This window comes from Conger conger, chromosome 4 (assembly GCF_963514075.1).
Source record: "Conger conger chromosome 4, fConCon1.1, whole genome shotgun sequence".
NCBI lineage: Eukaryota > Metazoa > Chordata > Actinopteri > Anguilliformes > Congridae > Conger > Conger conger.
In genome coordinates, this window is record NC_083763.1 from 43,841,509 (window position 1) to 43,867,485 (window position 25,977).

Consider the following 25,977-nt stretch of genomic DNA (forward strand, 5'->3'; position numbering starts at 1 on the left):
TGATCAGGATATGTTTGCGCCGTAATTAAGACATAATGTTGTTTTTGTTTGGGTTCTTTCTTTAATTTAATTAAATGTTGGTTTGCTTGCTTGTTAAAGTCTGAGTACCATAAAAGTCAGTGTTTGTACTACTGAAATGTGGTTACATTTCGTTGAAATAGTGTTTCAGAGAATCTGCTAGCACATAAAAATCTATAATAATAATGATACTATAATATTATTATTTATTATATCTTTTTATAATAAAAAAACTGCAGCAATATTAATCTGTCCTTGAGTTATATTGTGCTTCTCATCCAATAAACGGAAAGTTCACATGTAGTTGGGAGACAGAATATATACTATGCAGTCAATTAGATGGGAGAATAATGGTCAGATTCAGAAATTTAACCCACATTGCTATTCAAAGCTGTCTGCTTTGAGGTCTTAAAGACCTGTGACTCTCTATCATGCACAGTCGCCAGCATTGTACTTAATATGAACAGGCCCTCAAAGCAAACTGTTGAAAGCCAACTAATTATTATGATAAAGCTTTCAGTTTCTTTGAGCTGCTGGCTCTTAGAGAAGCCCAGCACGGCTGTGGGTGGCACTCCGACCGAGCATCTGTCACCAATCACAGCTCTCCCAAACTCTGAAAACACCTCCGAGCAAGACCATTATTCTAAACATTTTGTTTGACGAACACTGACATTAATGGTACGGGTTGTGTTTCTGTGAACCTTTGTGTGCTCTCCATACGTGCCAACAAGCTAATGTCGGAAACTCTCCTCAGACTTTTCTGCACCCAAGCCATCAAATTCTCCTTAGGAACAATTTGCTTGTAGCAACTGGGGGGGGGGAAAGGAAGATGAAAGTATTGGCCTTAATGTCTGGGGAGAATTTCAAATATGGCTGTTATTTGTGGTGTGTGCACGAACGGCTAATCTACGAGGGCGGACTCTTCAGTGGGGGGCGAGGTGTTTGGGGGTTTTTCCAGAAGTGTCCCCTGACTTGACCTGCCAAGTCTGTTTTCCCAGGAGGCGATAATAACTGGACTCCTCGCTGAGACCACGTACTCAGTCACTGTGGCAGCCTACACCACCAAAGGAGATGGGGCCCGCAGTAAAGCCAAGGTTGTCACCACAACAGGAGCAGGTATAGTGTTATTGATGATCCATGATGTTGATCTGCAATACCCTACATTAGTTCATATTGTAAATAACTTAGGATGTGACATGGAAACATAGGCTGTTACTGTAGGACGGCAGTGATAGAGGAAAATGTTCTCCAGAAAATAGTCAGATTCTTTTTAGTTGCAGTTGCAGCAGTAACTGCCTCGACCCGTTACCCAACCATCATATGATCTCCCTCGCTCCCACTCTCCCCCTCTCCCTCCCCCTCTCCCTTTCCCTCTCCCTCTCTCTCTCTTTCCCTCCCTCTCTCTATCCTTCTTTCTCTTTCTCTCATTGTCTCACATCCCTCTCTCTGCCTCACTCTCTCTCTGTCTCTCACTCCTCTTCTTATTTCTTGTTTCTTGATCAGTCCCTGGAAAGCCCACTATGATGATAAGCACCACTGCAGGAAACACGGCCCTGATCCAGTGGCAGCCGCCCAAGGAGATGGTGGGCGAGCTGATCGGCTACCAGTTGCAGTACAAGCGGGCCGAGGAAGAAGCCTACACCGTCAAGGACTTCAAGAAGACGGATTATCACTTCACTGCCACTGGCTTGCACAAGGGAGCCACCTACGTCTTCAAACTCTGCGCCAAGAACCGTGCAGGTAACGGGGAGGATTACGTGAAAGAAATCACCACCCTGGATGATGTGCCCAGCGGCTACCCTCAGAACATCCGTGTGGTGGGCCTCACCACCTCCACCACCACAGTGGCCTGGGAGCCCCCACTGCTTGCGGAGCGCAACGGCAAAATCACCCAGTACCTGGTGGTGTACCGCGACATCAACAGCCAGCAGAACAGCACCAACAGTACCGCCGACACCCAGGTCACCATTCAGGGCCTGCAGCCTGACACCACCTATGACATCCGCGTGCGCGCCTTCACCACCAAGGGGGGAGGCCCCATCAGCCCCAGCATACAGAGCAGAACCATGTCGACCTCTGTGCCTGGTGAGTATCACAGCTATGTGAACACCCGCTAGCGCAGTATAGAGCAGCACCATGTATACCTCCATGGTGTGAGTGTGAATGTTCCAACTTTCAGCTAACACAAGCTAATACAATATAGAGTAGGACTGTCCAAACTCCTTGTCTGTACTACAGCTTTATGGTAGTATACACGAGTAAAGCATAGAGATGGACCATGTCTACCTCCACGCCTTGAGTGCTACAACTTTATGATAACATACACTAGCACTATATGCTGGCAGACCATGTCTACATCCAAGCCTTGTTAGTGCTATGGTTTTAGCTAACGTACAATAGCACACACCAGAGCAATACTCACAGATGCTCAGACTCCGCTGCATAAATTTGCGCGAAGCGGCAAGCACGAGTCTTGACATCAGCGCGGAGCGGCTACAACTCTGGGAACAGGTGGACATGGAAATGGAGCCAGTGAGAGCAGATGGGAGCAGATAAGAACAGATGCACGACTTGTGGGAGCTGGTGGGATCGAGGCCGGGGAGACACGACCAGTGCAGGGTTCTCTCAGACCACACAAATTATGTTAAGGATCGCACGCATGCTCTCCATGTTGTGTTCGGTGAGGTGTTGCTGCTCCCTGTATTAGGATACAAATCTGCTCATCTTATGCTCTTCTTGGTTTATTTATAGTCCCATGTTATTTTTCTACTTGAATTTTTTGTGTGTGAATATTCTAATGCTCTGTAAGATTTTATCACGATACATGAATATGTTGAAATTTTTGCTCAGTACTAATTTATAAACCTAATGCCCCTGGCCTAGATATAAGAAAATAGTATTTTAATTGTTGGCAATTTGTAGCATTAGTAAACGTAATGTAATATGCGTGATGGATAACAGTGCCTGTCACATGCAGAATAAGGATAATATCGTTTTTTTTATTGAGCCCTAGAAGGCAGAGATGGCAGAATCTCTTGAAAATATAGTAGAGATAATTAGATATTTTCAGCTGAGGACCACAGGTATCTGCTGAGAAACACAAAGTCTCCCAAATCCTCCCTCTCCAGAGTAATCATTATTTGCGTCCTAAAAATCTCTGGTTTAGTCCAGCTGTCACCTCGCAGCAAATACTGACAACTGTCAGCAGTAGCACATACACAGAGGCAATTATACTTTCTTTCCTCTTGCAGAGTTTACCAAAAACTTTGGCGTGAAAGCAGTGATGAAAACCGCGGTCCTGCTTACTTGGGAACTACCCGCAACGTATAAATATCAAGTGCCTTTCAAGGTAAGAGCCTTGTCAAAATTTCCTTGTCACTGCAGAAGGTGACAGCTTCAAGTTTTAGAAGTTCCAAATGCAATCAGAACTGCAAAGAAAAACTGGGGAACTTTTTTCTTTCTTGTTTTAAGTTTTTCACATTTATTTTTTTTGGAGGGGGGTTTGAGGTGGGGTGGTTGGGGAAGAATTTTCATATTTTTGTGTGGTCCCCCTCGGGAGATATGCCGGGTATATATTTTTAGTTTTTTCTACAGTAACTACCTGTTGTTTGCACAACATCCACCAAATGGCATATGTGAGCATATTCTGAAATACTTGTAGGTTCTGACAGTAGGGGGTCAGTAGCGCCCTTTTTCATCATGAAGAGCTTGCATTATGATTATAGTCTGTCTGAGTCTGAGAAGTCTGTTTCTGGATGTAAATACAGTACCACAATACTCACCAGAGGGAAACAGACGTTTCAATCATGGTTATGTTCTGTTTCTATTCATACACAACTCAGATAAAAAGTTTTAAACATGGATTTCTCTGTAAGGGGCACAATTTCGGTCTCTTTTTCTCAGAATGCGTACAAGACACAAATGCAAAACCACAACTCTTCTAATCTTGCAACACTATGTTCTAACATGCCTCTGCCTATTAGAAATGCATTAGCCACAATAACTGTTAATGTAATGTTGTATATTTCATGTATACCGTGCACTTATTCGGTCCTATTTAACACTCACTCTTATCCATGTCTTCTGAGACGTTAATTACATACTATTAATGTTGTCATATGCGGTTAGTATACTACTGCAGGACAATTATCAGATAAATAATGTAAACTGTAAGAAATGTAGGATTCACCAACCTTTGAAATATTTCCAGTCTGTTTTCCAACATTTCGGATGCCGTAGTCAGGGCATATTTCTGTAATATGTGTATATATTTTTTAATTAGCTAAGTGAAAACCTAAAACTGTTACGTTGTTTCCCGTTGTCCCCTAATCATTGAGCGAATTAATGAACTTCTGAGGAAGCCCCGGTTGTTCCTTATATTTAACGATGTGGGCAACTTGGCCCTACTGTACATGGGGCCAGCTTTACTGCACTTATTTTCTTTAGCCTACTTTTTTGTAATGGCTATGCATGTGCACTGTAAAAATAATAATAATTAATAATAATAATTTTCCATTTTCCATTCACCTTTTTATGGTTTGCGATTGCTTTTAAGAAACTCTTCATTTTTCCAATTTAGATAATAGAAAATGAGTAGCCATCAGCTACACTATGAGAGCCAAGTCTTATACTGATTAACCAGTCTAGTGTTTAAGTAGGATGAGAAAAGCAAGTCTTAACATCCCCACCACCGTACAATGGTCAAGAGGTGTTCATAGCCAAAGTGGAAATGTCTGGCCCGCTATTCAGTAGCAAACTTAAAGACAGGAGGGTAAATCAAAATGGCCTGCATGTTTTAGGAGAACAAACATAGTATTGTATTCCCATAGAGGAAACTTTGTAATCTCGTATCTTCTTATGAGCAACAATTACACAACCTCATTCTCCAAACGATTGATACATTTTTATTTGTTATTTTAAAATTTGTATTGTCACTTAAGTCTTTGATGAGCCTGTCAGTGAGGCTACCATAACAGTGGAAGCAGCGGTATCCCCACTGAATCCCCCAAAAATTCTCAGAGGTAGAATAACACTGAACCATAACACAAAACATGCTTGCTCATGTAGGCCAACAGTATTTTCATATTGTTAAGATTCACCAAATGCAAAGGTCAGCATTTTACATTAACATATGACGATTCAAAAAAAGGAAGAAACAATAAGCAGTTTAGACTCAGGCTGCAATTCCAGATAATTTGGGGTGATAAGGGTTAGATAAATGCCCTGACTGCATCCAGTGGTGGACAGTAACAAAGTAACTTGTTACTGTCAGTACTTATTTGCAGTATCTGTACTTTATTAAAGTATTTCCATTCGTGGAGACTTTTACTTTCACTCCGCTATACTCTAAAGTTATATATCCTGCTTTTCGCTACGCTACTTTCTGCAGCATGTGTCGTTACTCCTTACTCAGAAGTGTGCAAAAAATCCCAAAGATTAATTATATTTCATTGTAGTCACAATATGCTTCTTGGACGTTTTGCTCATAAGAGGAACCAGTAAACGTCACAATTTTGTACTATAAGTCATAATAAAAACCAGGTCATTCCTTTTAGTCTCCATTTACTGTAATTGTTAATCAAATAGACAAGTTGAACTTACCTGGAGAATGTTTGGAGCTTGGCTTCATAGGCTCCTGTAGTTGTCTAGCTACTAGCTTGGTTACAGTATGTTCACCACCTTAATAGAAATGCGTCACCATAGCCAAGGCTTCTGCACGCCTTTACTAGCATGCGCTGGAACCTGCCTGCATTGAAGCTTATGCCAGTTTTCCAGTTCTACAACTATCCACTATCCAGGTCTCCACACACACACACACAGTGTGTTCGGATAACTGTTTGAAAAGGCGGCATTGTGCTTCAGTGCAGAGTGTCGCTCACCGGTATCTGTCCTATTCCTGCAGATTCTGTACAACCAGCAGAGCGTGGAGGTTGAGGGGTACATGGAGCGCAAGCTGATCACCAAGCTGCAGCCGGACACCGACTACTCCTTCGTGTTGATGAGCCGGGGCAACGTCGCAGGGGGCCTGCAGCAGCAGGTGTCCATCCGCACAGCCCCCGACGTGCTCAACACCAAGCCCAACATCCACAGCCAAAGCCAGGAGGAGGGTGGCAGGCTCACCATCAACCTGCCCCAAGTGCTGACCAAAGCCGCTGTCAAGTGAGCAAGCGCCATGTCCCCGTAGCATTAGGAAAGAAGGAAGGGTGCAAGCAACATTTTGCTTCTCAGAAATAGTGTACGTCAGGGATTTTCAACTCTGGCCTTCTAATCCAAATCCAGCCATGTTTTTATTTTCTCCCGGGCAGTTAGTGGTACGGATTGACCAGACTGTCATAACACCTGACTCCTCGGTAAAGGGAGGGTGGAAAACCAGCAGTTTTCGGCCCTCGAGGACCATGAGTTGCTGATCCCTGGCGTAGGTCATAGATGCTAAAATCTGGCTCTTGAGTCCAAATACAGCTCTGGTTTTCTTCTCGCCCAGGTTATCAGCTCAATAATTAGTGATGAGACACTTGTATTCCAGGTAAAGGGACGATTGGACAGCTAGCAGTTCTAATTCGTCGAGGGCGTTTTCTTCAGTTCTCCACTGTGTTTTCAGCTTTTCCATGCTATTTTTTTACTTCTTGAGAATCCATTAACATTAGAAATCCTATTTAATTAGTGCGAAAGCTTCTTTGCCTCAGCCATGCCTCAGCATTGAACTTGCAGTGGGCAGTCTCTTAGAAAACAGCCTAAGCTGCATCTTAATAGGTTCTTATGATGAGACCAGCCAATTTTGGCTTAAAAAATTATAATAGCTGCTTATAAGGAGGCATACATTTAAACCACAATTTCATATTGCATGCCTTTACAAATGAAGATGGACTTTGCAAAAGTGGGACAAAATTGCATTTCAAGTGTTTATCTCACAAAGGTGCAGTGACAAGCCTGGAGGAATTTGCTAAAAATCCAAAACTAATTTTCACAAGACAATCAGTGCCCTCACGTCCCCACCAGAATTCTTGTAATCAGAATTGGATTTCTCAAACTTCTCCAAACAATGACAAAGCACAGGCAGTTCTCACAGCCAGACATAAATCTCCCCTGTTGTACCGGCCCTTTCTGTCAGGAGTCCAAACCCTGCGGATCACAGTCACCCCAAAGAGCCCATCAGCCATAGGGGGAAAGCCGGGCTAATTACTGACCGTCTACGACGAGGATAAATTATTCCGGGATAATTACTGCCTAGGGGGAGCGCGCCAGCATCAAAGCAGTCGCCTGAAGCTCGTTATTTCCCTCCACAGGTGTTACTACATTGTGGTGATGGGAGCAGGCTACACCCATCGCTGGGAGACCCCGGATGAGATGGACCTGGACGATGTGAGTGAGCCACGTCGCGCTGAAGCACAGGCAATGCCGTTTTGGTCTCATACTCATTACTTACACACTGGTATCTAGTTGTTTCTTTCATATATATGCATGAGGCATTTTTCTGCTACCTAGGTGCATGAAAGCATAGGCTGATCTACCAAATCAAATTGCTCCTTGAATGATCAGAAAATAAGCATCATGGGTGATTGCAGAAAATTGAGGCTTTATACACAACTTCTTTTTCTGGCAGCAACTTTTGCTCCTGCCTTGAGTGCTTCCAAGTTACTTTGACTACGCCGGAAAGCTGCTCTGAAAAATGTAGTTTTGTTGTTTGTATTGTTTTTAATATTGAGTTTGGTCTAGAAATATATTTTCTTTCTCATGCTGCTGTCTTTCAATATGCCATGGTGTGCACAAAGAATTCCCATTAATGTGAGGCTTGAGAAATATCATACGCATCACACATGTGAAATGAGTCCGTCCATATCTGAAGCTTTTCAGCGATGATAAGATTTTGTTTTTGTTTTTTTCCTTGGCTCTGACATCAGCATGTCTGAATATCAAGGAGCTGCTCTTTGAAATAGAAATGCAGAGGACACCAAAAAATTTTATATAAATACAGAGTCCATAACTAACGTAAAGAGGGGGTGGATTTTCAGATGGAAAATAATGTCAGTCCACAGATGAGTCAGCCCATTGCCAAGACGTTTCTGCCTCCAGAATGAATTAATAATGTCTCGGCTTCAGAAACACCTGAGACACTCTTCAATTAAGCCTGACCAGGATGCTTGGTGCTCCAGGTTGGTCGTGAGGTCAGGGAAAGGCAGCTGACAAGGCAACGACATGGCTCCTTATTTTTGCACGGGTTATTTTGGCTGTTGAAGATTTAGTATGATGTGCCAGTCCAACTGGAGGTTTAAATCTTAATGACTGTAGGCTCAATTTTCAGAACCTCATTTATAGTTTACAGTGTAATTGGATGATCACCAGTCAAAGGTAACCAAGGCAAAATAGTTAAGAATTTGTATGTCCAATGTCACCGCTTTATTTTAGCACTTAAAACACTGTTATGTTTCAGGGATGTGATAATTATTATATGGCCTAATAATAAATAATAATATATATATTTTAAATAAAACAAAACCTGCTCTCTCCGGACCCCCTTCCAGTTCTAATTGGTTAAGACCAGGTGTCAAGCATGCTGCCCGCAAAACCTTTGTGTCAAGCTCAACTTAAATGAATTTTAATGAGTGCCAACAGAGGACATAACAGTTAAGATATTTTCTTTTGATCCACAACTGTTAACTGTTAACACCACTTTGGTGTTTTGACTTCCTCTGCTCTGATCTTCATATTTCTGTTGAAACTGGTCTATAATTTTATTAACTCCTTGAACCCGGATACATCACTCACTTTTATCTCAGGCGGATAAATCTATTATTTCTGAACCTACATTTTTTTTCTTTTTTTGTCATGCTGCTGAGACTTGGCACTCTCAAATATAGAAAAATGACCGGCAATAAAGCCGGAGTTGCCTTTTTGAAAACCACTCATCCATTTTGTTCAAGCCGTAATTTCATTCTGTTATGAATATTATGTTTCAGGAAGTAAAAGTGAAAGCGTTGTTTCTGCAGATAAGGTTTTATATTTCCATACTGGACGACGTCAACTTGCTGAACACAAGAACACTTTATTGTACGTCGCTCTGGATAACAGCGTCTGCCAAATGAGTATAATGTATTACAATGTAAGAATATCGTGATTCAAATAGGTTATGTTTGTTTTTACTGTTTGTGTAATAAAATACAAACATGTTATTTATATGTCATATAGCCACTGTACTTAGACACATTGGAACACCCTATCACTTCAAAGTATCTTTGACTCACACCTTGTATGAATTCAAATGTCCATAGTGCTCAAAATGTATATATGACAAATATGCTAATTGTCATATATACATTTCATAGAATACTAGGAAATGAGTGTCAATATTTTCTGGGGAAGGAGCCCCAGATGTGTCTTATTAGAACCCTGATGTTTTCAATATAAATCTGGTGTAAGTGTCTGGTGATTTCAATCCTCAAGGACAGCATATAATGCTGTTATTGTACTGTATTTTAGCATCCTTAGCGCCTGATTTACTAAGACCTTCAGCATGTGCAAAACCTTTTAGTACACACAAAACTTAATGACACGACCAATGATTGGTCATGGTATTGGTTTTGCAGCATGTTATGCATGTGCTAAAAGTTTTGCATATGCTAAAGGTCTTCGTAAATCAGTCCCTTTTAGGGATCAGTCCCCAGTTAGTGCTCAGGGCTACGAGTCTTCCCCAGTATAATTTGTGAGCTTTGGTGGCCCTTAAGGCAGCGTGTGGCCCCCAGTGCAGCCTGCAAGGTGTACAGAATGATGCGTAAAAGGTCTACCTCTCCTGTCGACAGCTTCTTGAAGCCAGTGGGAACCCCAGCCTCAAGAGGAGGCGTCGCCGACGGACTCATGACCCGCTAACTCCCTACATCGCTGCCAAGCTGGAGACCTTGCCAGGCACCTTCACCCTGGGTGACCAGAAGGAGTACAACGGCTTCTACAACAGGCCCCTGAGAAGCCAGGATGTGTACTGCTGCTTTGTGATGGCGGCCCTGAAGGACCAAGATTCCGTAAGTACCATGGCTCCAAAATAAACCACAACCATCTACCGTCAATTTCAGAGCAGAGACACCATGCATGCAGGGGAATTACTGCAGTCACCGCCTAACCCAGGGGTGTTAAACTCTCCTGGCAGGCCAGAGCGTCCGCTAGTTTTTGGTATGTTTTTGCGTTTAGAGTGATGAATTTAAGTCATTGATTGGCTCATGAGTCTACACACCTTATTCTGATGGCCTTAACAACCCTGGTCCTGGAGAGCTTCCGGGTCTGCTGGTTTTCGTTGTTACTCGTTTCGCTGGACCTAACTCAACTGCTCTAATTGATTAATTAACTCACGTCACCTGGTTACCTGGGTCTCAACAGGCTGTTGATTTTAAGGTGAAAACAAAAACCAGCACACCCATTAACTCTCCAGGACCAGGGTTGGAGACCCCTGCCTTAACACATACCTGCTGACACTGTGGCCCTCCAGGGTTGGAATGGGACCTGACCTTTCATGAAATGTAGCTTTGCCCTGAGGAAATGCGCATCTTTCATGCACCACTCTCACTCTATGGAGACCATGTGGAAGTAAAAGTGGCCGATGTGTGAATTCTCTTAGACTCGGCTTAATAAATGCGAATCAGCAGGCGCCGCGACCGGACTGCTAGCGCATTTTATTCGTCCCCTCATTTTATTTTGGCGCGCCCCGAGAATTGATTCCTGGTGTTAAATTCCTCGGAGGCTGCGTCTTTGGAGCCCGGACACTAGCCTTTCCCTCCTTTCATCTGGGGCACAACCTTGGTGTTCCTCACTTCAAAGCCGTTTGGTTTGCCAACATATCGTTCAAGCTCCCCCTTATTGTCCCCGAACGCGTGACTACACTGGCCCGGGCGGGGTCACCCGAGTGCAAGGGGGGTTCCATTTCCAGGACGGGACAACCACAGCCGTGTGACGCCACAAAATTAATGGAATTTAATCTACGCTGCAAAATTTGGGCCCAACAAAAGGGGCGACCGAATGAACCGCAACCTAATAATCTCATATTTCACAGCCTGCTCCCCGTATCTAGACAGCATGCAGACCACGGGACTGAATGGAGGGGGGAGCGGTGTGTTGTGTCAGAAGGGGGGTTGGGGGACGAAAAGTGGCTTTGCGCTGATCCTGAGACTGGTAAACAAGAAGAGGAAGTGTGAAATTGGATGATAGATGCTGGGTGTATAAACAGTGTGATCATTTAAAGCAGGGGAGGGTAGGGGGTGGAGAGAGAGCGGTGAGCGAGAGTGAGAGGGGGGTCAGCTAGCAGAGCGGGCAGAGGCCTCCAGCTACCTTCCTGTTTCCCGCCGATAAAGTTGGTGCATTACCATTCTGGCAACTGGGGTTAGGGAAGCTGGCGTCTTGCTGCATGAGGTCCTTACTGGGCTGGAGTGTGAACTGCAGCTACGGAAGCAGTTTATTAGCTTATTTTTTTGTTGTCATTTTTTTTGTTGTTTTGTCTACATTTGTTTGTTTATATCTTTCCCTCCTGATTACCAGGCCTGTTCAAGGAGGTTTTCGAAAGCAATTTCTGAGGAAAGGGCATTCTCGAAAAGGCAACAAGCGTTTGATCATCTCCGGGCATTGGGTCATTGGGTGCTCTCCACCGGTGCCTTATGCTCGCGTCTATTTTCTTGAATGTCTTTGTTCATGTTTTCAATGGAATTTCTGCAAAGTCTTAGCTTCAGCCTCTGGCTGACATTTTGGGAGTTGTGTTGTTTTTGAGGCAGTTGGCACAGTCTAACAAGATGAATTGTAGCTGGCAGAAGTAATCAGTGGCTGACTTAAGAAACTAGTTCAGGTCCAGGGTGAATTTGCATCTGCGCTTACTTATCTCTGGCACAATGTTCTGCAGTTGGTCTCTTTGCTCTGTAATAGCATAATGATAAAACTTCCATAATGGTAATGATACTTATCATTTTCATATTAAATGGTAGCAGAAGCTGGTGCTCGTAATACAATTTCTTTTTCTATACACATACACTTCCCCACGTGGAATATGCTCAAGCCATCACTTTAATCCTTTACAGATATCCAAGTTTGTTCTCTTGCTTTCTTGTTTTGGTTTCCGTTTGCTTTCGAATGTCTTATTGTGTAATGAGTCCCGAATGCTTGGGTTTAATTTGCCATTACATCTCATCTGTGGCACGTTAGTTATCTCAATTACATCTCTGCATAAATTCTCCATTTCTGACCGATCTCATTGAGTTTCCCCCCACCTACCCTCAGTCTCCCTGGCCTGTGGCATCCATATCTCTCTCCATCACAGCCAAATGAATGCGCTCGTACACACTTTTGAATGCGGCATCGCCCCATTGTCAATCTTCAGTGAAAGGAAACGCATTAGGCACTAGGCGAGATTCGTTTCCATCAGATAACGCCATTCAAATGGATCACCTCGCTCCCGCTCCCCCCAGCAAATTTCTAAAGGTGCTCTTTGTTTTCCCTTCATGCCGTGCCGTCAAAGAGGCATGACTGCTCCCATTTTTCAGGATAAGAGACGAGATTTCCGCCCGTGCGCCCGCTTCCCGCTCCGGGAAAGGGGCAGGAGGCTGAGGCGGAACTGGGGACGGGCTCGGTAAACGACGGCGCCGGGCAGGTCATCGACCCCGACCTTGCCGTAGCGTGTTCTCCGTGAGTGCGGTTGTCGAGGTTGTCCACCTCCCAGAATCGTTTACGGTACGGCCTGCTGGATGTCTGGCATTGGCCCAGGTCCTTCAAAAACATGCTACATTTAGCTTTCTAACAGGTCCCTGTCAGGGGGGTTTCAAAATTACAATCGACAGAGAGGTCTAAATCGAATTTATACCTCATTAATTGCTCAATTAATGAGGAACTCCGTCCCAGCCCTCTTTGCAAACAACTTCATCGGGGTGAAATTGCATTGTCTTATGAACCAGTGGTTAAGAAATCTCCAATTATGTCGGATTTCTTAATCTTTTCAAATGTGATTTTAATGGATTCTTCAAAGTTTATCTAATTGATTAAATAATCATGCGGATTAATACATTTCTTCTTGAGCTGTGGAATTAGGGCACTGTAGTATGCAACCGAGAGGCTGGCTCACAGCCTTGCGTTGTGTGTCGAGAGGAGAGCGTTACTGCTGAATTTCCCCATTCCCGGGAGGCTTTCTCTTATCTTATTTCTGCTGTCATCCTTAAGTACTCAGAGGTCACTTTTACCCCCGGCAGCCTTCCCCAAACTCTTTGCTTCTGTACTCCGCCCACATGGCAAATGACAACAGGCGCTTTTACAAGGTTGTGCAACGGCCGCCGACCCAGCATGCACTCATGTGCCACATGCTGTATAAACATACACAGGCACGTTCGTATCTCAAATCTCATCTCTTTGCCACTTAGGGCCTTGATGTTTCCAGGGAGACCTGCTTTAATTTCTGTCATTTTTTCAAATAGAAGCTTGATAGCGCATACGTGTGTCGTCCTGCTGATGAGGTGGATGAAAGACACGGGGTGCATATTTAGTTCCTGGTTCATGATGATCACTGGTACATGATTTGTGCCAGAGCCACTTGGAAGATGTATCTTCCAGTGCCGCAGATCAACCTCTGCATAACCTGCAGAGGAAATCCAGTGGACATTCCATATCAAAATGGCTGGCCTCAAAAAATTGCCTTTGTTGTTAATATATCCATTGTTGCTAAGAAATTGTTGTCATGAATAGAAATATTCCATAAAAGTATTTTCATATGCTTTTAATATCAAATAGTTTTATTTTTTATTATTTTATGTATGAATGTTTTAGAACATTTCCAGGCGAATCACAGCTTTTACATTTATTAATGTACATTTATTTATTTATTTGTTTGTTTATTTATTCATTTATTTATGTATTGGTGGAATCAATGAAAGTTGAATTGCCTGAGAATACTGTATAGGCTTTTGAGTAAGCAGTTGCTCATCTTCAGAAACCCTCCCGTATCTGAGTTTTTCCGCTGCGACCACATCCGTCTCTCCGCTTCGCGCTGTACCTGTCCTGCATTCCAGCCCATTCTATGAATGTACCGCAGTGTCCTGTTCACTGACAGCCGCTCCCCCTTTCCTTCTTTGCAGAAGATGTTAGCGGCGAGCCCCTACTCTGACCCCATCAAGGTGGAGGTCCCCACCGACATCTCCCGCCACTCAGAGGACCCCGAGATGCTGTGGGTGATGGGGCCAGTGCTGGCCGTCGTCCTCATCGTCATCATCGTCATCGCCATCCTGCTCTTCAAGAGGTGAGGCCGACAGCACCCCCCTCACTGACCCGTAGCGCCGATCGGGCGCCGAGCCAATCTAATGTAGAGTGCACTTCAATTCCTAAGTGAACCTGAGGACTCTCTGCATTCTCTCGAATGATAGCTGAACTACATGATACTACAACTCCCATGAGCACTGGGTGTATGCTTGCGTTCATCGCATCAGCCCATCCACTTTGCTCTCTCACTCAAGCTTCCTCAGTGGATCTTGGTTGAACAACCGCACACCCCCCTGCATACAAATGGCTTTGAAGTGTTTGTTTAGTGACACACCGGGCAATAATGTATAGAATTGTTGGCTTTCAGAATTTAGTTTCTGAACTGTGCTTCCGTCTTCTGTGCCAGACCTGGGTCAAATACATAATTCTTTTGGATTCAAATACTTTTCTGTGCTCGATTGTTCTTGCCTGGTGCAACTGAGCCAACCACAAGGACCAGAATGTGGGTTTCAATACACCAGACACGCTCAGTACCGTGTAGGAAAGTATTTGAATCCAAAACAATTACGTATTTGACCCAGGTCTATTCTGTACTGTTCATTTGATTCAGAAGAGATCAACCCCTGTGAGCGCTGAATATAAGTCACACTGCCTCCAATGGGGTTAATAAGCGAACTCCGCAGTTCTGCCCTGTGGGCGGCCAAAGTTTTAGCTCTTCAGAAAGAAGTACTGTCTCTCCCTGACCACTTCAAGCAAGTACCCCCGCAGGCACCTGTCATTTATGTCCTCCGGTTTTCACGAAGACCCCGTCTCGTGTCTGGTGAGACCCGCCACCAGCCTGCTCCGCGGCTGCCGTCCCCGGTTAACAATTACGGCATCTCTCACTGGGCCATGCGTCTTCGAGCCAGTCCTCTTAAACCGTCGACCGCTGTGCGGCAAGGAGACGCGTCACGGACGCTGATAATAGCATCCTGGATTGACAACCACCGCAGAGTCGTCCCCGTCGAGAGGTTTCCCTCATAGGCTCGCAATGTCTGCCTCTCTGCCGCTCCCCGCTGGCGAACGGACAAAGAAAGAGGTGGTTTCCTCTCCCTTCCTGCCGGTCGAAATCAAAAGGTTGAAGCAAACCACGGTTTCGATCGCAGCCTTAGAACTGCGGTTGCAACAGACAATTTAGTTCCAACACTAGAATAGTAGAAGCACATCTATACTTTGGGAACGCATTTCAATTACAGCCCAGCACTGATTCCTCCATTCTGTATTGGATTAAAAGCAGCTATCAGTGGTTATGGAACCCTCAATAGGAGAGGAGGATAATTTAGTCTGGGAATTGCGAATGAAAGGACAGAGCAGACCGAAACTTAGGAGTTACACAATTTAAAGTGCTATTTCCAAAACAAATTATTGTAACCAAGGCGATTGGGTCCAAAGTTCCAACATGCATAATAACTAACCCAACGGTAATTGAAGTGTAACATGACTTTGTTTAAAGGAGAGAGAGTTTGTGTCTTCCCGCTCTGAAAGTGGAATTACCCCACATCGCCACCCTCTGCTTGGCCCGATCCTGTACTTAGACGAGACAGTTCACTGAAGAGAACATCCTCTCAGCTCGCCGAGCAATTGGCCCACATTCCAATTAAAATGAAATAAGACGCATCTCCCCAAGCCACCCCAGCATGCACTGGGGAGGATGTTCAGGGGCCCCGGTAAAACTGGCCCGAGACCCAGGTGTGCTTCGACAGAGTGCTTCGCTTCTTAATGGGAGACAGCCAGGCCTGACCTTGCCCACAGCCCCCTCTTCTTGAGCTCCCCGGTATGACTCAGAGTAAGAATACCCTAATGATCGGTTTATTAACCCTTTGTAAGGTGGAAGTATGTGATTAGAATGTTCTGAATGTTAACTGAACATGTAGCATTCACGACTGCCAATTTAAATAAATTGGTTTCTCGAACACGCAAAAAAAAAAACCACTCTTAAAAGGGTACACGCCAGTTTGTCCCTCGTTAAATCAGTCTTCATTTTGCTTGCTTGTTTGACTTGGATTGTTTAGGAAATTAATGAAAATGCAAAAAAGAGGACAGTAAAATGAAGAAGAAAAAGCTTCAGACAGCCAGTGGGGATTAGATCTGGGCCTGCTTGGGAAAAAGTCATTTTCTAAATGTCAGTGTCGGCATCTAAATAAACCTTAGGCCGAGGGTAAGTGAAGAGCTCGTAAGTCAGGTGTTGTTTCTCCCTCCATGCCGCACGCAAACGGGGATGCCCAGTGGCATCTGTGCCGCTGACAGACCATAATTTAATTGCCTCCTCTCTCCCTCCCTTTCTTTCTCTTTTTTATCTTTTTGCTGCTTTCTGTGGCTACAGTAAACAAGAAAGGTGGGTACTGTTTATTTGTGGTGCGGTTGCTACCATTTCAGCTGCTGCAGTCCTTCCACGTTAGTCAACTCTCTCTAGGTTTCCATATGGGTGATGTGGTGCGGTTTTCTGAAGTGTGTGTGAATTTGAATGAAAACATCTTTTGCTTTTAATGTTTTGTTCTTCATATTAGCATCTTTCTAAAAGATTCTGACTTGAGGCACTATAGAGGCGTGAATATGCTGAACATACTTACAGTTTTAGTGTTTAAAGATTCCTGGGTTGTTTGTGAGCCTTTTCTTTGGAAGGTAACGCTAAGCTAATCTTCTCACAATGTACTCAGTCTCTCTCGCCCACATCTGAATATCTCCCTTTGAAAATAAATGCCAGGCTGGCAGTTGGTTTTTTTAATGTCAGAGCTGACATTTCCCACAGCAGAGACATCTCTGTAAAGCAGGTGAGATGAACAAATGGCTTTGTTCTCTAGTTCCACCATCCCCCCACCTCCCGCTATCACATAATCCTGAATGTGGCCAAAATACCTGTATTCATGCCCAAGTATTTACATTTGTTTTCCATTAAAGTATGGTCAAATTGTTCTTGTCTTTTCAACGAAGCAGTGAATGCTCCGCCAACTCTTTGCTCTCGAGCCGAAAGCTAATAGACATGGTTCAGTCGAGTGGATAAAATGCCTCTTTCACAGATATACTGCTTGGTATGCTTTGCAGGAAACATAGCCATAGCGACTCTGATAGCGGCTATCACAACTGTTTGCACTGCAGATAGAGGCCTCTCTCTTCTCAAGTGCCTGTTGGGAAAGGCTACCAGTTTACTGTGCTGATCTTTCCCAACGGAGCGCGGCGAGACGCGAAACTCGGAGCGGGAGCCTCCAAGCCACACCCGCTGCGGGTTTCCACATCACCGCGTGCCGAAAGGCGCACCCCACCAGCTCCGCGTCGCCGCGCCAACGCCACCCAGGCGTGGCGGGAAGCCCCCCTACCTGACGGAGACGCGGGCGGCGACGCAATTAGCTGGCGACGAGCCATCCAGCTGATCCGCTAATTGCCGCACCTGCTTGTTTTCCTTGCAATCAGGCTGGGGAAATTAAGGCCTTAACAAGTGCAACCTAAAATGGAGCTTCTCCGAGTCGATTCAGGATGCAGGGGGAGACTGAAGTGTCTGCTTTATTGGGAAACAGGTTCACCTGGGAACAGGTGATATTACTTAAACACTGGTGAACTTGATAACCACTAAACCACGGCTCCCTTCCCAGGGTGGGGCTTTCTCTCCAGAGAAGAACGCTGAACCGCTGTTTTAAATTAAGTTTTCTAATTGATTTTTAAGTACATTGGACCTTGCGTTTGACTGCCTCTCCTCTAGCGGGCAGCCATGACGGCTCTTTGTCTCCTCGAAGCAGCGAATTGAATCCTTGGTACGTGGCAGATGCTGCAAAGAGCCTTGTGGGAGTGAACTGCTGCTAATAAGCTAACGCATGCTCGCATCGATACCGATACTCCTGTTCTCACCTCCGCAGGAAACGGGCGTCTCCCTCGGCTAAGGATGAACACTCCGGGGGGGTGAAGGACTCGCTGTTGGCCCATTCATCTGACCCTGTGGAGATGAGGAGGCTCAACTACCAAACCCCAGGTACCGGCTCAACCCACGCGTGGCTACACACTCAACCAAGAGCAGTCAAGCTGGCTCATCTCCAGTGGTCTACCACCTCGTCGAGTGCATGAACTGACCGTAACCCTCAGAGAATACAGCACAGAGTTCACCCTTTCATTTATTACATTTCCTGTCAAATCAGCCTAGGTCAGAAAATAATGTAGCATCATATTTTACAGAAAATTACAGAAAAGCCTCTACATATATCAAATATATCAGTATTTGTCCACTCTTTCTTTTGTACGCCCTATTACCACTTTAAGCCTTCAAATAAACAATAGATATGATATAATTAAACTCCATTGGAAAGGTGAAGGTCGAAGGAAAGTTAGGGTTTCCAAAGCTTTCCTAAACTGGAGTTCAAAGATTATTGTGAGATACCGGACAAATGGGACTCTTAACAACTGGTAGACCATCTCCATCATAAAGAAGCCGTTGATTTTCTGTAAAACATTTTTTTCTTTGAGAAATAGCAAACAATCAAGCTTCATATCAATGGCTGTCAAAAAGCCACTACTGAAAAAAGGAGATACGATATCATGCAGTGACTGGGAGCAAATTCATTCAAAAGCAAGATATTGACCCCAAGCACACAACTAAGATCATCAAGCGGCTGGTGCTCTCAGAAGGAGTCCAGACCTCAATATCATTGAATGTGTTTGGGATTACTAAGATCGAGAGAAGCAGAAAATGCAATGAACTTCTAAGACTGAATTTTGGAGCATGGGCACATATCTCACATTTCTTTTTAAGAACTCAAAGCAAGTCGCCTGAAAAGAATGGAAGATGCTATGGGTGGACACACAAAATTCTGAAAGATTTAATATTGTTCATAGCTGTGGAGGTTTTTGTGTAATTTTTCTGTTAAACTTTTCTTTTGGCATTATTTTCCACTGACTTGCACTTAATGGCAGTTTTCACTGGAAATTCAATTAAAAAAGAGTGGTCTCTGACTTTTGCACAGTTCTTTATATGCTTAGCAAACCTTTAACCAGTAGAATGTCAGGTGTGGGCAAGATGTATGGTGCAGTCTGTATGCCGTTCAACTCTGGAACTACACACCAGTCCTCCCGGACGGATGCGGGTTCGGTCCATTTCCATGACTACTTCTCAGCTGTGATCCCTTCTCTATGCATTACTCTCTTTGCTTTCTACCTGTCTGAATACAGAAAAAACATAGGGCAGACTGTCTCCTAAGGAAAAAAGCTAAGCTTTTCTGCCCTCGTTGCATGTTTCTGTGCATACAGTATTAGTTGATCTGAATAGCTGGTCTTTCATTTGTATTTGTTGAATTGCATTTGCATTGAATAATCTAAATGCAGCAAATGCTAAAGGAGGGCAGACTGTCCACTGTCCTTTAAAAAGAGAAAAATAAAAAAGTGAGACTTGGCCAGTGCAATGCTCCTCCGTGTGTCAAGTGAAGCGTACAGAACAGCTCCTGTTCTTGCTTCCAGCGCATTTGAAAGTATGAGGCATAAGGGCATAATTTGTTGTGGAAAAAAGTCATTAAACCAGAGCGTTTCTTCAAACCTCCAGCCCCCGCTCCTCTTGAGTCCCACTCCCATACCGAACAGTGCATTAGTGGTGCATTTGTTTTTGCAGACATGCTCGTTTATCAATGTTTTTTTTGTTTGTTTTTTTGTTTTTACCACCACATGTATATGTATCAAGCTTTTTTCTGTTTGGTTAGATCAGTCGTCTGCATTAATCCCTCAAGTCATAAAAATAAAATTAATATGTGCAGCATACTTTCTTGCCCGGGGAATTAATTTAGCATCACACACACCTGCCGTGGGGAAACATGCTGAGAAACCCCTTTAAAAAAAAAAAATCTATCTGGAATGTTCCTTTCCCAAAGCCAGTCTGAGGCCAGAATTGGTAGTTAAAGGCCGAGAGGGCGCATGCCACTGGAAGACTTTGTGCCCAGGCTCCGCCAAGGGCCGGCTTCTGTTTTGGCCGCATCCCAGGTATTGTGCCGTCAACGAAAGGATAGTTTCCAGACTACTGCCGTTTCGGGCTTTCATCACCCTCAGGCCTCCCTCCTGTGACGGCGGGTGATGCGATACCTGGCACTGCTTCTCGGTGGAACAAACGGTGACCCGCTTGGCACCGCCATTGCACAGGTGCACGTAGCGGTCTGAAGGATGCCATTGTTCTCTATCTCAGGGACAGCGTTGGCCCCTGCGGCTTTGTGATGCGCCTCGTGTTGAGTTACCCTTCCAGCAAACTCGAGCCCGGCGCTGCCTTCGCCGCCGAGAAAACTGTCGCAGCGTGAGGCCAGGTTGGCGAGGACACGGCGCGCTAATTGCCCCCAGCCGTCTTTGCTCCTGGCGACGTTGAATGTAACCAGAGCCAGTACCGTTGGGTCAAATGAGCTGTATCAGGGCCTAACTTAAATTTTGCATCTGCCTTGTCTCCAGCCCTCAGATGTAATGGGGAATGAGATTGCCCGGTGGTGCTGTGGCGCAGTCCCGCTAGACTCTTGAACAAAGCCGGGGGGGGGTTTTTCACGCCTCTTTCCAATTTTACACACATCTGAAACATTTATGAATGATTTGGTGATTGTGAGGAAATTAGCCGTCCTCTGGATGCACCCCGTTACCGCAGGGCTTTGGACTCGCCTTGACGGAGCCCGGAGGGGGCTTGCTCACAAGGTTTCCCCAGGTCAGGAGGAAGAAGTCCACAGTCCCAGCTCCTTTTCACATGGAAATAAGGCATTAGTCCCACGGCTTTTTGATTTCAAGGTGACAGAGGGAGAGGTTTAAAAGAAAACTGTGAACTGTTACAGTTCTCCCATTCTGCTCTTTGCCCATGAACCTCAAGAATCTGAAGTATTTGGAGATACTCATTCTCTGGTATCTGCACTCCATCCCCTTGGATCACTGGAGAGAGTATCTCTCTTCTTCTCTCTTCCTTCTATCTCTATTTCTCTCTTCCCCTCTGTCTCTAAAATTATAATTCAAAATCCTTTATTGGCTTGAAATGCATTCATAAATATTGCCAAAGTGTACACACAGGGAAAGGAGTGTGGAATAGGAAGAGCAATACAGTACATTACATGATAAATACAAATAGCATTGTGGTAATGACAACAATACAAACAACATTGTCATCGTTATTTTTCTCTCTTCCACCCTCTCTATCCCCCTCCATCAATGGTGGAGTTTCATAAAATATGCCATCAGTTAACTTTTTGCTAGGGCGCTAGACAACTCTGTACTTTTCACCTTTGCTCACACAAAAGTAATATTCACACATAATATTATGAGGCACATCAACATTTGAACAGGTGCTGTTTACACTGATTAATATTTCTGCATTTTAGGAGATTCACAGATTGAAATCAGTTGACTTGGTCTTTCCTTTGAAGGAGATGATACTGACAGTAGATGGGGTGACCTATCTTATAAGCCTAGTCCAGTTGACTGCGGCCTTATCCCAGCATTTCTCCGCTGCCCTCTCTCCACACATTCATCTCTCTCCCTCCAGTCAGGTCCTTCGCTCCATTCCCAGGGCTGCTCCTGATCACTGGTAGATATTTTACTCCTGCCCCCCCCCTCTCTTCTTCACAGGTCCCAGTGCTTCCAGTTGCCCGAACACTCCAAGTTAGTTTTTATTTTCGATTCCTACTTTTCGCCCATTAGCCACATACCCTATGCCGCATAGTTATAGTGCCTGTCTGGCTTCTTCATCCTCCCTCTCCTCATCGCTCCCTCCTCAGTGTGTCATGAAGGGCATTTCCATGCCAGGCTAGTCGTACTGTGTCTGCAGTCTACCAGCGTGGGAGGAGATACTCAAATCGTTCTCAACTCTTTTCTTTTATCTGCAGGCTGGCTCTCAGAACTGTCTCCACCAACAATTGAGTCTAAGGGAAAGAGATGTAGATTTTTTTAGCCCTGGGGGAGCCGTGTGTTTTAAAAATAGTATAACTTGCAACATGCTGGTCAACGTAGAAAAGATATTTTTTATGGGAATGGGATCGATCATTTATGCAAATATTTGGCTTGCTCAGCCAGGTATTTTTACTACTGGATACTGTGGCCATTTTCTAATATGGAAATAGTTCCAGCTCACTTAGTGACGGGTGTGAATGACAGGCACGCAAGGACAGATACACAGTTTTCCCTTTGAAGTCCGTCAGATCCGATGCTGTTGCATCCACAAAAGAGTGAACGCATCCACGCGAGAGAGCACTGCTCTTTCTGAATTTGTTTGTACACTCGGTGATAGTCGACCTTCAATCTTCAAGTTAAAGGCACAACTTTCAAATTGGATGTGTCATCTGTATGCACTGCGTACATATATGTGTGCATTTTACTGTCTTGTGGAGTGCTATGCTGAGTGATCCATTATGTTGCTGTAAAGTGTCCAAGCCTATTGGAGGAGGATATATTTTACCGATTTCTCAGTCCCCTTCAGCTTTCTCACCATTGTGAGAGTGCATTTCACTTCCAGTTAACAATGGTCACCCACTGCATTCAGAGGTGGCAGGGATTTGTGTTGGGGATTTGTGTTGGCAGATTAGCTATAAATCATTAAATAAACTATGAATATAAATCTACTGAAGGAATGCCACATTTAAAAGTGAGTTATTTTTGTTCTGTGTCACGCTTGCAAAGTAAGGATCGAGAGCTGTGGCAGAGGCTTGTCCATGGCTTTAGCCTGTTGGAGTGGTCTACATTGTGTACATTGTATCTGTATTCCAGTAAGGGGCAGTTTTGGTAACCAGTCTGAGAGTGACAATTGGCCTGTGTTATTGGCCTAATTTTTCTGGAAATGTTGTTCGGCATCTGTCACCCCACTGTAGTGTTGTAGACTTCAGGTGGCTTGTCTACATCTGTTCACCAGTGATTGTGTTCATCTGCTCAGAATGTCCACAGGCCTTGCTTCAGCGTGGCATGACATCACCAACTCACGCCAGTCTCTCTCGCTCCCTCTCTCTTACGCTCTCGGCCTCGTTCCCTCTCTATAGCTCCCTCTCTCTCGCTCCTTCTCTCTATAGACCTCTCACACCTCCTTCTCTCTATTGCAGTGATCATTGAATCTGGCCCTGAAATCCAAATCCAGCACTGGTTTTCTTTTCTCTTGGACAATTAACTGAACAATTAGCGCTACTGATTGGCCAGCCTGTCACACCTCCTGTCGTTGACTCCCACGTAAAGGGAGGGTGGAAAACCAGGGCTTCTCGGTCCTCGAGGACTGTGATTTTATGATTCCTACTCTTTAGCTCTCTCTGTCATTCTCCCTGGTCTCGCTTCCTCTCTCTATAGCTTTCTCTCACTCCCTCGCTCTATAGCTCTCTCTCATTCCCTCTCTATAGCTCTCTCACTCCCTCGCTCTATAGCTCTCTCTCATTCCCTCTCTATAGCTCTCTCACTCCCTCGCTCTATAGCTCTCTCTCATTCCCTCTCTATAGCTCTCTCACTCCCTCGCTCTATAGCTCTCTCTCACTCACTCTCTATAGCTCTGTCTCACTCCGTCTCTCTTGCTCTCACTTCTTCCTAGATGGGTCTCACTCCCTCTTTCTAAAGCTCTCACTCCCTATCTATGGCTCTCTCTCACTTCCCCTCTCCGTAGCTGTCTCTCCCTCTCTAGTTCTCTCCCCATCTCTCTCGACTCATCGTTTGAGGTCCGCGCTCATCACTAGATGTGCATCGCTCCATCGGCGCCCCTCACCCCGTCCATCTCTGGTCAGAGCTCACCCGCCTGCGGAGAGGAACGTACGCCGTGGCACGCCGCACCTAACCCGGCACGTCTTTTCTCTCTGTCCGCCAGGCATGAGGGAGCACCCGCCCGTCTCCGTCTGCGAGCTGGCCGACCACATCGAGCGCCTCAAGGCCAACGACAGCCTCAGATTCTCACAGGAGTACGAGGTAAGACGACAGCCTCCCCAGCGCACTTGTGTCAATAACAAAGTCGATCTTTCAGAGTAAAGCTCGCCCACCCAGGTCTCAAAAGCCTGCAGTATCTGTCTACATTTATTTTTCTTGCCAACCTCTTCTAAATTAATTATTCATTATATGTTATTATTTATCAAATATCCCCCAGTTATTCTGTGTACCGAGTGCATATCTACATTAGGGAGACAATGCTAATGCAGGGTTTATACAGTATATCCAGTAAAACCGTATATGCCGAGCCTTCTTTTCTAGGAAAAGTGAGATGGTGAGGCAAATTGTTGTCTGAAGAGATTGGGTTGGCGCACCTCAAATCTTAGTTCATTTTATCACCGAACATAGTGTGTTGATGAATTATATTGATTATATGGCATAGCCTCACTTTCAATGCAATATAATATCAGCCACCTGCTGAAAACCAATCATCCCAAATTTAGCTTTTAACAGTAATGGCACTTTTAAGTCTTCGAATATTAGGAATTGTAGTGCTTCGTTTAGCGGGTCAGTGGTTTGGCAGAGAACACCGAAGTGTGGCCACATGAGGCCTTCATAAAGGCCAGACCAAAATCTGATCCGTAGGCTCCCTCACCTGCGTTCACCTGTCACACACAAAACAGGCAGGTGGTTTGTTCTGACTACACTGATGAAGAAAACTCAGCTGGACATCTGGAAGTTTCCATTCTCTTCCATTATAACTGCTCCCCAGAGATGGCATGTCTGGGTAAAACACGCAGCAGGTTATGACAGAAAGCACTCATGGAAAGAGAGACAGACCGAGAGAGAGATACCTTCCTTCCCTCACACTATCTGCAGTCAGGGGCAGAAGCAGGTTCACAGAAAACAATACAGCCTCAACAACTAGCTTCCTTGAGGGAAGATGGATTCCAAACAATGGAGGCAAAGTAATGTTTTTAAGATTTTGAAAGCTAGAGATTGTAATGGTCTCCCTGGGTTTCTCTTTGATTTGTTTACTTGTATTTATTTTGTATCCAGTCACCTCAGGGAGAATTGTTTTTGTTTTATGTTGTACCGCAGTCATAATATGTGTGTTTTTGTTTACATTCAGTCAGACTCAGCACACAATTTAGCAATTGGTTTGACCTGCTCGTGACCTGGCTAAAGGGGAAAGGTCAAGAAACAACCACCTGAACACCGCACTGTGAATTTCCTTAATGTATTGCTAATCTGTTCATTATTTATGCTGTGATTAACATGCTGAGAGATGTCTGACATATGCTCACTATATCTTGTATGGTACAGCATTCTTGTTTGAGCCTTTATCAAGGAGGCTTTCAGGTGAGTAGGAGGTTACCTCTAAAAATATGTATGAATCATTATTTTTCCCAAAAGAATAATTATCCTGTTCTCTGAAACCCAAAGAGGGATTATTGTTGTTGTCCTGCAAAGGAAGAGCATTTGCATTTAAAGTGGCAAATTTCAGAGGGGATAAAGGGGAAAGAAGTTTTCTGTTTATATCAGAGGAAAGAAGAAAGATTAATTAGAGCACATAACCACGCCGGTCCACGTGTGCTGTGGTTTTAGATTTTCATTGTATACACTATAGTTAAACAGGGCACCTCTTATGAGTTTTTTGATATTGAAGAATGATTTAGTACGTAATGGTCTGCTTTGTGCACTCAGGAATTATTGGCACCACTAACTGCAAATGCACAAAACATTTATATAAAACATATAATCATTGCGATAAACACTTGCCTCTACCACAAGGCTGAGACTTGGCTGAAGGTGGACCTTCCAGCAAGACAGTGACCCAAAGCATATCTGAAAATCCACACAGAAATGGTTAAGTGACACAGAATCCATGTTCTGCAATGG

The 25,977-nt window shown here is 44.5% G+C and overlaps 1 protein-coding gene across 4 annotated transcripts in view; it reads left to right on the top strand.

Moving 5' to 3' along the window:
- Window positions 1-25,977, top strand: part of ptprfa (protein tyrosine phosphatase receptor type Fa) — a 168,649-nt gene that overhangs the window by 118,504 nt on the left and 24,168 nt on the right. For 3 of the 4 annotated variants that reach the window (XM_061240148.1, XM_061240149.1, XM_061240150.1), the window contains 9 exons: window positions 1,017-1,134; window positions 1,522-2,103; window positions 3,270-3,367; window positions 5,921-6,177; window positions 7,302-7,377; window positions 9,813-10,028; window positions 14,103-14,263; window positions 18,111-18,223; window positions 24,020-24,117. In XM_061240148.1, the coding sequence (XP_061096132.1) occupies window positions 1,017-1,134; window positions 1,522-2,103; window positions 3,270-3,367; window positions 5,921-6,177; window positions 7,302-7,377; window positions 9,813-10,028; window positions 14,103-14,263; window positions 18,111-18,223; window positions 24,020-24,117 (1,719 nt within the window). Of the gene's footprint in view, window positions 1-1,016; window positions 1,135-1,521; window positions 2,104-3,269; window positions 3,368-5,920; window positions 6,178-7,301; window positions 7,378-9,812; window positions 10,029-14,102; window positions 14,264-18,110; window positions 18,224-21,816; window positions 21,850-24,019; window positions 24,118-25,977 lie in introns of all 4 variants that reach the window. The other variant, XM_061240147.1, reaches the window with a different exon arrangement.